Source organism: Salvelinus alpinus, chromosome 34, assembly GCF_045679555.1.
Source record: "Salvelinus alpinus chromosome 34, SLU_Salpinus.1, whole genome shotgun sequence".
Lineage (NCBI taxonomy): Eukaryota > Metazoa > Chordata > Actinopteri > Salmoniformes > Salmonidae > Salvelinus > Salvelinus alpinus.
Window position 1 is genome coordinate 2,892,312 of NC_092119.1, and position 15,343 is coordinate 2,907,654.

General features: G+C 46.3%; 1 protein-coding gene across 3 annotated transcripts in view; it reads right to left on the reverse strand.

Annotated features, from left to right (window-relative positions):
- The window catches only part of LOC139563403 (phosphofurin acidic cluster sorting protein 2-like), a 170,785-nt gene that overhangs the window by 16,565 nt on the left and 138,877 nt on the right, over positions 1-15,343 (reverse strand). For 2 of the 3 annotated variants that reach the window (XM_071382045.1, XM_071382044.1), the window contains exons 2-7: positions 7,891-7,978; positions 6,875-6,964; positions 6,501-6,626; positions 3,240-3,402; positions 958-1,031; positions 19-99 (exon numbers count right to left, since the gene is read on the reverse strand). In XM_071382045.1, the coding sequence (XP_071238146.1) occupies positions 19-99; positions 958-1,031; positions 3,240-3,402; positions 6,501-6,626; positions 6,875-6,964; positions 7,891-7,978 (622 nt within the window). Of the gene's footprint in view, positions 1-18; positions 100-957; positions 1,032-3,239; positions 3,403-5,263; positions 5,299-6,500; positions 6,627-6,874; positions 6,965-7,890; positions 7,979-15,343 lie in introns of those variants that run through there. The other variant, XM_071382046.1, reaches the window with a different exon arrangement.

The following is a 15,343-nucleotide window of genomic DNA, read 5'->3' on the forward strand; positions in this document are numbered from 1 at the left end:
CTTCCTCTCGTCTCTTACCCTGGTGATTGAAGCAGTTCTTACGATGGACCTCCTCTGCTTCTTAGGCTTCCTCACATCATACTCATCATCCTCCAGGTCCTGAAGAGACACTCACACAGACAGACGCAGGCACGTTATCAACCAAATACAGTATAAATACACTCCAGGTGTGAATGTCTTCAGTAAGGAGGACAGTGTAGAGGACAGAGGAGTCCTTTCTGACTGTCTTCAGTGTAGGGGACAGAGGAGTCCTTTCTGACTGTCTTCAGTGTAGGGGACAGAGTAGTCCTTTCTGACTGTCTTCAGTGAGGAGGACAGTGTAGGGGACAGAGGAGTCCTTTCTGACTGTCTTCAGTGTAGGGGACAGAGGAGTCCTTTCTGACTGTCTTCAGTGTAGGGGACAGAGGAGTCCTTTCTGACTGTCTTCAGTGAGGAGGACAGTGTAGGGGACAGAGGAGTCCTTTCTGACTGTCTTCAGTGCAGGGGACAGAGGAGTCCTTTCTGACTGTCTTCAGTGAGGAGGACAGTGTAGGGGACAGAGGAGTCCTTTCTGACTGTCTTCAGTGTAGGGGACAGAGGAGTCCTTTCTGACTGTCTTCAGTGTAGGGGACAGAGGAGTCCTTTCTGACTGTCTTCAGTGTAGGGGACATAGGAGTCCTTTCTGACTGTCTTCAGTGAGGAGGACAGTGTAGGGGACAGAGTCCTTTCTGACTGTCTTCAGTGAGGAGGACAGAGGAGTCCTTTGACTGTCTTCAGTGTAGGGGACAGAGTCCTTTCTGACTGTCTTCAGTGAGGAGGACAGTGTAGGGGACAGAGGAGTCCTTTCTGACTGTCTTCAGTGTAGGGGACAGAGGAGTCCTTTCTGACTGTCTTCAGTGAGGAGGACAGTGTAGGGGACAGAGGAGTCCTTTCTTAGATAGAAGACTGAGTAGAAGACAGTATTATATTTGTACTGACCTGACCCTGAACAGCGTCATCACTGGCCTCCTGCTCTGAAGAGAAACTCTCATACTCCTCCTCCGAGTAGTTATCTGGAGCACAACACACACACACACACACACACACACACACACACACACACACACACACACACACACACACACACACACACACACACACACACACACACACACACAATTAACCTACTGCTGCTGAGCTGAAGAAGACCACATCACAGGCTGCCAGGGCTGTCAAATCATTCATCATGCATGCTTTCAGATTTCACAAGCAGTAGTGTGGTACATGAGGTTCAGTAGTGTGGTACATGAGGTTCAGTAGTGTGGTACATGAGGTTCAGTACTGTGGTACATGAGGTTCAGTAGTGAGGTACATGAGGTTCAGTAGTGAGGTACATGAGGTTCAGTAGTGTGGTACATGAGGTTCAGTAGTGTGGTACATGAGGTTCAGTAGTGTGGTACATGAGGTTCAGTAGTGTGGTACATGAGGTTCAGTAGTGAGGTACATGAGGTTCAGTAGTGTGGTACATGAGGTTCAGTAGTGTGGTACATGAGGTTCAGTAGTGTGGTACATGAGGTTCAGTAGTGTGGTACATGAGGTTCAGTAGTGTGGTACATGAGGTTCAGTCGTGTGGTACATGAGGTTCAGTAGTGTGGTACATGAGGTTCAGTACTGATGTTCAGTAGTGTGGTACATGAGGTTCAGTAGTGTGGTACATGAGGTTCAGTAGTGTGGTACATGATGTTCAGTACTGATGTTCAGTAGTGTGGTACATGAGGTTCAGTGGTGATGTTCAGTAGTGTGGTACATGAGGTTCAGTAGTGTGGTACATGAGGTTCAGTACTGATGTTCAGTAGTGTGGTACATGAGGTTCAGTAGTGTGGTCCATGAGGTTCAGTAGTGTGGTACATGATGTTCAGTACTGATGTTCAGTAGTGTGGTACATGAGGTTCAGTACATGAGGTACATGAGGTTCAGTAGTGTGGTCCATGAGGTTCAGTAGTGTGGTCCATGAGGTTCAGTAGTGTGGTCCATGAGGTTCAGTAGTGTGGTACATGAGGTTCAGTAGTGAGGTTCATGAGGTTCAGTAGTGTGGTACATGAGGTTCAGTACTGAGGTTCAGTAGTGTGGTCCATGAGGTTCAGTAGTGTGGTACATGAGGTTCAGTACTGAGGTACATGAGGTTCAGTACTGTGGTACATGAGGTTCAGTAGTGTGGTACATGAGGTTCAGTACTGATGTTCAGTAGTGTGGTACATGAGGTTCAGTAGTGTGGTACATGACGTTCAGTACTGAGGTTCAGTAGTGTGGTACATGAGTTTCAGTAGTGCGGTACATGAGGTTCAGGACTGGGGTTCAGTAGTGTGGTACATGAGGTTCAGTAGTGTGGTACATGATGTTCAGTAGTGTGGTACATGACGTTCAGTAGTGTGGTACAGTACCAGGTTTGGACACACCTACTCATTCAAGGGTTTTTATTTATTTTTACTATTTTCTACATTGTAGAATAACTAGAACTATGAAATAACACATATGGAATCATGTAGTAACCAAAAAAGTGTTAAACAAATCAAAATATATTTTATATTTGAGGTTCTTCAAAGTAGCCACCCTTTGCCTTGATGACAGCTTTGCACACTCTTGGCATTCTCTCAACCAGCTTCATGAGGTAGTCACCTGGAATGGTGACACCTCAACAGGTGTGCCTTGTTAAGTTTATTTGCGGCATTTCTTTCCTTCTTAATGCGTTTCAGCCAATCAGTTGTGTTGTGACAAGGTAGGGGTGGTATACAGAAGAGAGCCCTATTTGGTAAAAGACCAAGTCCATATTGTGTCAAGAACAGCTCAAATAAGCAAAGAGAACCAACATTCTATCATTACTTTAAGACATAAAGGTCAGTCAATCCTGAAAATTTCAAGAACTTTGAACGTTTCGTTCCGGAGTCCTACTGCCTTTACAGCCATGTCTCAGAGCTAACTTGGGCTGAGCCGTACTGTATAGCAGAGCCTTGCTGTGTCACAGCGTACCTGAGTTAACCCGTACCTGAGTAGTAACCTACCTGAACATTTGATAATTGTTCCCCCCTGCAGAGCAGCCTCTTTGTGGTCTATGAGCTCACTGACTTCAACTTAGCCTCTGTTCTCCTCTACATGCCTGGCTGGCTGAAGGACGGCTGATTATGATGGGATCGTGCTGACTGGTGTCCTAACAACTTAGGAGTCTACAGCCATGCCTCAGAGCTAATCTAAGTTGAACCGAGCCATCCTGTGCCGAAGCCTACCTGAGCATTTGATCTTGGTTCCCTCCTGCAGAGCGGCCTCCTCATAGTCTATGGGCTGACTGGACAGAGAGAAGATCCAGATATCAGCTACTTTACCCAGCGTCTCCTTCTGGTTACTGCACAGAGACAGAACCTGGCCCCCCTCCGTAGGCTGCTGCATCACCTGGTGGGGGCAGAGAGACGGACGAGGGAGAGAGATGACGGAAGAAGAGAGAGAGACAGGGAGGGGGATGAGGGAAGGAGAAGGAGAGAGAGGGAGGGAGGTGGGGGAAGGAAGGAGAGAGAGGAAGGTGGGGGGAGGGAGGGAAGGAAGGAAGGAGAAGGAGAGAGAGGAAGGTGGGGGGAGGGAGGGAAGGAGAAGGAGGGAGGTGCAGGGAAGGAGAGAGAGGGATGTGCGGGGGAGGGAAGGAGAAGGAAAGAGGGAGGGAAGGAGAAGGAAAGAGGGAGGGAAGGAGAAGGAAAGAGGGAGGGAAGGAGAAGGAGAGAGGGAGGTGCGGGAGAGGGAAGGAGAAGGAGAGAGAGAGGGAAGGAGAGAGAGAGGGAGGGGGATGAGGGAAGGAGAAGGAGAGAGGGGAAGGGGGAAGGAAGAAGGAGGAGAGAGAGAGGGAGGGGGAGGGCTAGATGAATACAGTGCTGAAAGAACCACAATTTTGATGAAAGTATCTTTCCAGTTATCAGATCTGTCTCTCTCCCTCTGTTATCAGATCACCTGTCTCTCTCTGCTGTTGCTATCCTCAAAGTCCCAAAAGTAACTATTCTATTTCTGTTAAATTCTAACAAACATGTTCCTGAGAATAACCCCTCCCTCTCTCTTCCTCCCTCCCTCTCTCTCCCTCTGTTATCAGATCCTCTGTCTCTCTCTGCTGTTGCTATCCTCAAAGTCCCAAAAGTAACTATTCTATTTCTGTTAAATTCTAACAAACATGTTCCTGAGAATAATCTCTCTCTCAGAGTCTCTCAGGCCCCTGGGACCTGGGTTAAACAGAGACGGTCTATAACGTAACAGGCTTTGGGTTTAAGACAGAGCGGCCATTTTACAGTGCTGCCTTCATGCAGCTGTGTGGCTTTCTGCTGTTCAGACAGACGGTTAAGCTGAGCGTTTGGAGTTATCTACAGAGGGGACAGAACGGGGCCGCCAGAGTCCGCTGAGGATGACAGGGGGATGAGGAGAGACGGGAGAAAGACTTCTGAGAATAATGAAGTGTCCCCCATGTTAAAATCGGGGCGGGAACTGTGGATATGTCTTTGTCCGTTAGTACATTAGTTACACGTGATATCTCAGACAGCACTGGCCCTATTTGGACGAAGCTTGGGTGAGTGATGCGTCTTGCCATAGGGATCCGCCACGATGAGCATGGCATCTATGGACAAAGATCTCTCAACGCAATATCTTCCAGACTAGTTTCTAAAATAAGACAGCCAATACAATTACGTGGGCGTGGTCTGGAACATAAATGCATCTACCTTAAATCAGTCAAGGATATTCGTATTGAAACTAAATTTGGTCCACATGTTGCTAACACTGTCAAAACTCAACATATGCAAGAACATTCAAATCGACCACACGGTGGCGCTATATCGGTCACATGTTTATATATCGCTTGATCTGTTTGACTCAGAGTGATGAAATTTGGCACACATGCTCAGGGATAAGAGATGTGATTTCTTAAGACACCACTGGCCCGATTTTGACGAAACTCGGGCGAACGATACGTCTTGCCATAGAGATCCGTCATTTACAAAATTACACTGAATGGCCCACTGAGGGGCCCTGCATCATCGTGGGGGAAGACATGTTTACTGTTGCCTTGTTCATAAATGGTCCACAGTACAGAAGCAGCATGAATGTCATCTGTGTGTTAAGACCTTCAAAAATAAACTATGTGGAAAATGAAATTATTATTACGCTAACGTTAGTTCAGGGTACACAGCAGCAACCTGAAACTGCTGTGTGAACATTGTGTTCCTGCCTCAGCCATGTCGATGGTTCCTACAGCCAGAGTCCTGTCTCATTGTGTTCCTACCTCAGCCATATCGATGGTTCCTACAGCCAGGGTCCTGTCTCATTGTGTTCCTACAGCCAGAGTCCTGTCTCATTGTGTTCCTACCTCAGCCATATCGATGGTTCCTACAGCCAGGGTCCTGTCTCATTGTGTTCCTACAGCCAGGGTCCTGTCTCATTGTGTTCCTACCTCAGCCATATCGATGGTTCCTACAGCCAGGGTCCTGTCTCATTGTGTTCCTACAGCCAGGGTCCTGTCTCATTGTGTTCCTACCTCAGCCATATCGATGGTTCCTACAGCCAGGGTCCTGTCTCATTGTGTTCCTACCTCAGCCATATCGATGGTTCCTACAGCCAGGGTCCTGTCTCATTGTGTTCCTACAGCCAGAGTCCTGTCTCATTGTGTTCCTACCTCAGCCATATCGATGGTTCCTACAGCCAGGGTCCTGTCTCATTGTGTTCCTACCTCAGCCATGTCGATGGTTCCTACAGCCAGGGTCCTGTCTCACTGTGTTCCTACCTCAGCCATGTCGATGGTTCCTACAGCCAGGGTCCTGTCTCATTGTGTTCCTACAGCCAGGGTCCTGTCTCATTGTGTTCCTACCTCAGCCATATCGATGGTTCCTACAGCCAGGGTCCTGTCTCATTGTGTTCCTACAGCCAGAGTCCTGTCTCATTGTGTTCCTACCTCAGCCATATCGATGGTTCCTACAGCCAGGGTCCTGTCTCATTGTGTTCCTACAGCCAGGGTCCTGTCTCATTGTGTTCCTACCTCAGCCATATCGATGGTTCCTACAGCCAGGGTCCTGTCTCATTGTGTTCCTACAGCCAGAGTCCTGTCTCATTGTGTTCCTACCTCAGCCATATCGATGGTTCCTACAGCCAGGGTCCTGTCTCATTGTGTTCCTACCTCAGCCATATCGATGGTTCCTAACAGCCAGGGTCCTGTCTCATTGTGTTCCTAACAGCCAGGGTCCTGGTCCCGTGTGGCTCAGTTGGTAGAGCATGGCGCTTGCAACGCCAGGGTTGTGGGTTCATTCCCCACGGGGGGACCAGGATGAATATGTATGAACTTTCCAATTTGTAAGTCGCTCTGGATAAGAGCGTCTGCTAAATGACTTAAATGTTAAATGTAAAAATTGTGTTCCTGCCTCAGCCATATCGATGGTTCCTACAGCCAGGGTCTTGTCTCATTGTGTTCCTACCTCAGTCATGTCGATGGTTCCTACAGCCAGGGTCCTGTCTCATTGTGTTCCTACCTCAGCCATATCGATGGTTCCTACAGCCAGGGTCTTGTATCCCAGGATAGTCCTGTTCTTGTATCTCTTCCTCCTCTGCAGCAGGATCTGGAGCTTGTTACCCTCACTCTTCAGGAAGTGAGGGTACTGAGGATGGATGAAAGACAAGAAAATAGAGGAGAGAGAGGAATCAGTCACAGTGGTCTTAAGTGGAAAACATGGGACGCAGGGGAGTTTATGATTTCTCAATATGCAATTTTTCAGGCCTTCGTCCCATTGTCTTCCAACAGGTGGCGTCACTGGTATGCGCCAATAGTTCCTCGACCAAGCGGAGACAGAGTTGTTGCGCAATCTGACTTATATACACAATATAAATGACCTTGTGTTATCTTTACCTGCAGTGAGAAGGTGAGAGCCAGGTCAGTCTCCACTGAGCCACTAGGGGGCAGCACTATCTCATGGGACCTCAGGATCCTCTTGGAACCCTAGGGGAAAGGGAATCACACATCACCAGACTGTTTTGTCAGTCAATACAGCCATTGATACCAGAATGCAAAACATCTGCTAAACTCCAACAGTCAACCAGCAGGTAACAAGCTAGTGTACAGGAAGTGAAGTCAACCAGCAGGTAACAAGCTAATGTACAGGAAGTGAAGTCAACTAGCAGGTAACAAGCTAATGTACAGGAAGTGAAGTCAACTAGCAGGTAACAAGCTAATGTACATGAAGTGAAGTCAACTAGCAGGTAACAAGCTAATGTACAGGAAGTGAAGTCAACTAGCAGGTAACAAGCTAATGTACAGGAAGTGAAGTCAACTAGCAGGTAACAAGCTAATGTACAGGAAGTGAAGTCAACTAGCAGGTAACAAGCTAATGTACAGGAAGTGAAGTCAACTAGCAGGTAACAAGCTAGTGTACAGGAAGTGAAGTCAACTAGCAGGTAACAAGCTAATGTACAGGAAGTGAAGTCAACCAGCAGGTAACAAGCTAATGTACAGGAAGTGAAGTCAACTAGCAGGTAACAAGCTAATGTACAGGAAGTGAAGTCAACCAGCAGGTAACAAGCTAATGTACAGGAAGTGAAGTCAACTAGCAGGTAACAAGCTAATGTACAGGAAGTGAAACATAAGAACGCATCTGTCAGCTTGGATAACATTTATCTTAAGAGGATGTGTGTGACATTTATGCAGTCTACCTGGATTGTGTGTGTGTGTGTGTGTGTGTGTGTGTGTGTGTGTGTGTGTGTGTGTGTGTGTGTGTGTGTGTGTGTGTGTGTGTGTGTGTGTGTGTGTGTGTGTGTGTGTGTGCGTGTGTGCGTGGGTGCGTGTGGTCTAACTCATGTAGTCTTGATTCTCAGGTGTGTTCCTGCCGTACCTACAGCCAGGTGTGGTGTGAAAGGTCATAACTTTACCTGGATCTTGACAGCGATGACCACAGAGATGAGCTCCTTGTCCAGCTCCCTCAGGACCACCAACCTCTTCAGAGTCAGACTGCACAACCTGCACACAGAAGACAGATCGAGAACAATTAGGCCTAATATAGACTCATGTACACTGAGTGGACAAAACATTAAGGACACCTGCTCTTTCTATGACAGACTGAATGACCAGGTGAATCCAGGTGAAAGCTATGATCCCCTACTGATGTCACTTGTTAAATCCACTTCGATCAGTGTAGATGAAGGGGAGGAGACAGGTGGTTAAAGAAGGATTTTTAAACCTTGAGACAATAGAGACATGGATTGTGTCTGTGTGCCATTCAGAGGGTGAATGGGCAAGACAAAAGATTTAAGTGCATTTTAACGGGGTATGGTAGTAGGTGCCAGGAACCGGTTTGTGTCAAGAACTGCAACGCTGTTGGGTTTTTCACGCTCAACAGTTTCCCGTGTGTATCAAGAATGATCCACCACCATAAAGGACATCCAGCCAACTTGACACAACTGTGGGAAGCATTGGAGTCCAACATGGGCCAGCATCCCTGTGGAACGCTTTCAACACCTCGTAGAGTCCATGTCCCAACGAATTGAGGCTGTTCTGAGAGCAAAAGGGGATTAAACTCAATATTAGGAAGGTGTTCTTAATGTTTAGTATACTCAGTGTATACACATACACACCTTGTTCATGTAAATAAACAAAAACGACAATGTTGAGTAAACAGATAGTTCACCGTATGCCCATAAACCAAGCGTTCATCAACTGTTTACCAATAACAACAAAACCAAAGACATGAATCAGACATCATCACAACCCAGCCTTGAACCGACGTACTGTACAGCTCTCATCTGCTGTGTGTCCTTCTGTGTGATTCAAGAGGAGCCTCACTATTTCATGGAGGAAACTGATTAGCCTTGTTGTTATCTAACCGCTCCGCTTCTTAGTGATCCTACAACTCATCGGGACGTTATCTGACTGATGTCAGAATACACTGGGATAACTCTCCCATCTCCATCCAAAAGACACAATTCAGAGTATTTTTTTATTTTTTTTTATTTTTTTTCACCTTTATTTAACCAGGTAGGCTAGTTGAGAACAAGTTCTCATTTGCAACTGCGACCTGGCCAAGATAAAGCATAGCAGTGTGAACAGACAACAACACAGAGTTACACATGGAGTAAACAATAAACAAGTCAATAACATGGTAGAAAAAAAGAGAATCTATATACAATGTGTGCAAAAGGCATGAGGAGGTAGGCAATAAATCGAATAATTACAATTTAGCAGATTAACACTGGAGTGATAAATCATCAGATGATCATGTGCAAGTAGAGATACTGGTGTGCAAAAGAGCAGAAAAGTAAATAAATAAAAGCAGTATGGGGGGTGAGGTAGGTAAATTGGGTGGGCTATATACCGATGGACTATGTACAGCTACAGTAGTGGGGAAAAACACTACTTTTAAAAAGAGAGATGGCAAAGAACAGGTTGGTCTTTATTGAGAGAAAAAAACAACGAACAGAAATTGGCTAAAGAACAGAGACTCGTGTTCAAAACACTGGACTTGTTAATGTTGCTTGATGCTTAACTGTGGGTGTCTGGGGTGGGGGGGTGGGGGGGCTATTGAGGCTAAATCCTCTTTCACTTTCCTGGAGAGGAGGGGCCGTTGCCAACATCCCAGACTGGGCAGACAAATAAAGGTTCGGTCCCAAATGGTACCCTATTTTCTATATAGTGCACTACTTTAGACCAGGGCTCTGGGTGCCATTTGGGACTCTGACTAAAAGGTGCGGTAGATATCTTTGTCACAACTGGAGGAGGATTTAATAAGGCCCTCACGATGTTTGACTCACTTCCTAGGAAAATAAAAAATAATGTGTTTCTCTCTCCCTATCTTTCTCTTTTTCTTTCTTTCTCTCTTTCTTTCTCTCTTTGTTTATTTCTTTCTTTCTTTCCCTCTTTCTTTCTCTCTTTGTTTATTTCTCTTTATTTCTTTGTTTCTTTGTTTCTTTCTGTTTGACTCTCTCTTCACTTTATCTTCGTTCCCACAAGAGAAGCTGCTTGGGAAACCTGGCTTCTAGGGTGGCTAAATGGCAGCAACTTTCCCAGAATCCCCAGGTTTGGAGTAGCCTGGAGAAATCCCATCTGTTTGGTGCTAACATTGCACTCCTTGCCACTCTTTTTCATGTTTGGCAAAGAAATGAGGTACAAGGACTGGAATGTTAGCACAAAACAGGTTCTGGATTTTGGGGGGCTTGCAACTTGTTAATAGCCGATAACACTGTGGGAAATAGTGTCTGTTTGTCTCCTAAACACCTGCCTGTCATGCGGTGTTCCTTCACCTCAACATGAATCATTATTTTACTGAGTTACAGTTCATATAAGGAAATCAGTACATTTAAATAAATACATTAGGCCCTAATCTATGGATTATAGACATGCATCATGTTGGTCACAGATACCTTAAAAAAAGGTAGGGGCGTGGATCAGAAAACCAGTCAGTATCTGGTGTGACCATTTGCCTCATGCAGCATGAACACATCTCCATCACATAGAGTTGATCAGGCTGTTGATTGTGGCCTGTGGAATGTTGTCCCACTCCTCTTCAATGGCTGTGCGAAGTTGCTGGATATTGGAGGGAACTGGAACATACTGTCATACACGTTGATCCAGAGCATCCCAAACATGCTCATTGGGTGACATGTCTGGTGAGTATACATGCCATGGAAGAACTGGGACATTTTCAGCTTCCAGGAATTGTGTACAGATCCTTGTGACATGGGGCTGTGCATTATCATGCTGAAACATGAGGTGATGGCGGCAGATGAATGACACGACAATGGACCTCAGGATCTCGTCACGGTATCTCTGTGTATTCAAATAGACATCGATAAAATGTAATTGTGTTTGTTGTTTGTAGCTTAGGCCTGCCCATACCACAACCCCGTCACCATGGGGCACTCTGTTCACAACATTGACATCAGCAAACCTCTCGCCCACATGACTCCATACAAGCTGTCAGCCATCTGTCCGGTACAGTTCAAACCAGGATTCATCCAGCGTGCCAGTGTTCATCAGAGGTGAGCATTTACCCACTGAAGTCGGTCACAACGCTGAACTGCAGTCAGATCAAGACCCTGGTGAGGATGACGAACACGCAGATGAGCTTCCCTGAGACGGTTCCTGACAGTTTGTGCAGAAATTCTTCAGTTGTGCAAACCCACAGTTTCATCAGCTGTCCAGTTGGCTGGTCTCAGATGATCCTGCAGGTGAAGAAGCTGGATGTGGAGGTCCTGGGCTGGCGTGGTTACACGCGGTCTACGGTTGTGAGGCCGGTTGGACGTACTGCCAAATTCTCTAAAACAACATTGGAAGCAGCTTATGGTAGAGAAATTAACATGAAATTCTCTGCCAACAGCTCTGGTGAACATTCCTCCAGTCAGCATGCCAACTGCACGCTCCCTCAAAACTTGAGGCATCTGTGGCATTTGTGTTGTGTGACAAAACTGCACATTTTAGAGTGGCCTTTCATTGTCCCCAGCACAAGGTGCATCTGTGTAATGATCATGCTGCTTAAGGATAATCTTGGCAAAGGAGAAATGCTCACTAACAGGGATGTAAACAGATTTCTACACAACATTTGAAAGAAATAAGCTTTTTGTGCGTATGGAACATTTCTGGGATCTTTTATTTCAGCTCATGAAACATGGGACCAACACTTTACATGTTGATTTATATTTTTGTTCAGTGTAGTAATATAAATAACACAGATCTAGCTGTTTTATGCAACCTGTTAGCCCACCTCAACATTCCCACTATGCTGTTACCCCACCTCAACATTCCCACTATGCCGTTACCCCACCTCAACATTACCCACAATGCCGTTACCCCACCTCAACATTCCCACAATGCCGTTACCCCACCTCAACATTCCCACTATGTTGTTACCCCCACCTCAACATTCCCACTATGCCGTTACCCCACCTCAACATTCCCACTATGCCGTTACCCCCACCTCAACATTCCCACTATGCCGTTACCCCACCTCAACATTACCCACAATGATGTTACCCCACCTCAACATTCCCACAATGCCGTTACCCCACCTCAACATTCCCACTATGCCGTTACCCCACCTCAACATTCCCACTATGCCGTTACCCCCACCTCAACATTCCCACTATGCCGTTACCCCCACCTCAACATTCCCACTATGCCGTTACCCCACCTCAACATTCCCACTATGCCGTTACCCCCACCTCAACATTCCCACTATGCCGTTACCCCACCTCAACATTCCCACTATGCCGTTACCCCACCTCAACATTCCCACTATGCCGTTACCCCACCTCAACATTCCCACTATGCCGTTACCCCACCTCAACATTCCCACTATGCCGTTACCCCCACCTCAACATTCCCACTATGCCGTTACCCCCACCTCAACATTCCCACTATGCCGTTAACCCACCTCAACATTCCCACTATGCCGTTACCCCACCTCAACATTCCCACTATGCCGTTACCCCACCTCAACATGCCCACTATAACGTTACCCCACCTCAACATTCCCACTATGCCGTTACCCCCACCTCAACATTCCCACTATGTCGTTACCCCACCTCAACATTCCCACTATGCCGTTACCCCACCTCAACATTCCCACAATGCCGTTACCCCACCTCAACATTCCCACTATGCCGTTACCCCACCTCAACATTCCCACTATGCCGTTACCCCCACCTCAACATTCCTACTATGCCGTTACCCCACCTCAACATTCCCACTATGCCGTTACCCCACCTCAACATTCCCACTATGCCGTTACCCCACCTCAACATTCCCACTATGCCGTTACCCCACCTCAACATTCCCACTATGCCGTTAACCCCCCACCTCAACATTCCCACTATGCCGTTACCCCACCTCAACATGCCCACTGTAACGTTACCCCACCTCAACATTCCCACTATGCCGTTACCCCACCTCAACATTCCCACTATGCCGTTACCCCCACCTCAACATTCCCACTATGCCGTTACCCCACCTCAACATTCCCACTATGCCGTTACCCCCACCTCAACATTCCCACTATGCCGTTACCCCCACCTCAACATTACCCACAATGATGTTACCCCACCTCAACATTCCCACAATGCCGTTACCCCACCTCAACATTCCCACTATGCCGTTACCCCACCTCAACATTCCCACAATGCCGTTACCCCACCTCAACATTCCCACTATGCCGTTACCCCACCTCAACATTCCCACAATGCCGTTACCCCCACCTCAACATTCCCACTATGCCGTTACCCCACCTCAACATTCCCACTATGCCGTTACCCCCACCTCAACATTCCCACTATGCCGTTAACCCACCTCAACATTCCCACTATGCCGTTACCCCCACCTCAACATTCCCACTATGCCGTTACCCCCACCTCAACATTCCCACTATGCCGTTACCCCACCTCAACATTCCCACTATGCCGTTACCCCACCTCAACATTACCCACAATGATGTTACCCCCACCTCAACATTCCCACTATGCCGTTACCCCCACCTCAACATTCCCACTATGCCGTTACCCCACCTCAACATTCCCACTATGCCGTTACCCCCACCTCAACATTCCCACTATGCCGTTACCCCACCTCAACATTCCCACTATGCCGTTACCCCACCTCAACATTACCCACAATGATGTTACCCCCACCTCAACATTCCCACTATGCCGTTACCCCCACCTCAACATTCCCACTATGCCGTTACCCCACCTCAACATTCCCACTATGCCGTTACCCCCACCTCAACATTCCCACTATGCCGTTACCCCCACCTCAACATTCCCACTATGCCGTTACCCCCACCTCAACATTCCCACTATGTTTGTTGACGTCAACATGTCCTTACTCGTCTAGTCTGTCTGTTGCCAGAATGTCCTCATTTATAAACCACGCCAGGGGGGGGCCATGATGTTACTCTAAAATGTCACCATGTGCCGTTGCTTTATTTTGACACACGGTACAGTGGTAGTTTGGTGTATAATGTTCCTGGCCTGAGACGGTGGAAGATATATGTGGAGAGCTGTGGGCTGAGAGAGGACATGCCTGTGAAGGCACAGTAACACACCGCCCAGGGAGACCTAGCAAGAGACCACGTTAGAGTCACTTTTCAGGTGAAGCAATGACTCTGACGCAGATAAAAATACATCCAGAACTTATTCGTGGGGTGAGTGGGGGGGGGGGGAGGGGGGACGACAGTAATAGCACTAAGCCTAGATAGGCTGCGTCTGAAAATGGCACCGTATTCCCTTATATAGTGCACTACTTTGGACCAGAGCACTGACCTAAAGTAGTGCACTATATAGGCAATAGGGTGCCATTTTCAGATGCAAAAAATAGCCTAGTCTAGGGAACCCTAGAGACTCGGGGAGAGACCACACGGGAGTCCAGTTACCAAGCTGTCATTTAACTGGGATTGATGTTAGATTCCTAGAATGACTGTGGAGGAATAACACCATAGAATTACACATTAAAACACATATTAAAACACATTTTAAAACACATTTTAAAACATATTAAAACACATATTAAAACACATTTTAAAACATATTAAAACACATATTAAAACACATTTTAAAACATATTAAAACACATATTTAAACATATTAAAACACACATTAAAACATATTAAAACACATTTTAAAACATATTAAAACACATATTTAAACATATTAAAACACACATTAAAACATATTAAAACACATTTGAACCAGTGGCAACCCGCAACTGTTTTGAGCCCCATCTTTCTAGCAACAAAAAATATATATTTTTTGTGTGGGGGCATTAATACAATATAATGTTCTCTAGTTGCGCCGTGATTGGCTCAGTGTTCTGTCACTCATGACACTACGTCACCGCCAAATTTAAGGGGAGAGCTCGAAAATTCAAGCCCCTTGAATTCAATCCTATAGAAAATTTGTGGGCAGAACTGAAAAAGTGTGTGAGAGCAAGGAGGCCTACAAACCTGACTCAGTTACACCAGCTCTGTCAGGAGGAATGGGCCAAAATTCACCCAACTTATTATGGGAAGCTTGTGGAAGGCTACCCAAAACCTTTGACCCAATTTAAACAATTTAAAGGCAATGCTATCAAATACTAATTGAGTGTATGTAAACTTCTGACCCACTGGGAATGTGATGAAAGAAATAAAAGCTGAAATAAATCATTCTCTCTACTATTATTCTGACATTTCACATTCTTAAAATAAAGTGGTGATCCTAACTGACCTAAGACAGGGAATTTTTACTAGGATTAAATGTCGGAAATTGTGAAAAACTGAGTTTAAATGTATTTGGCTAAGGTGTATGTAAACTTCCGACTTCAACTGTATGTACTGGTGTTATCACCGAGATCCTATTAACT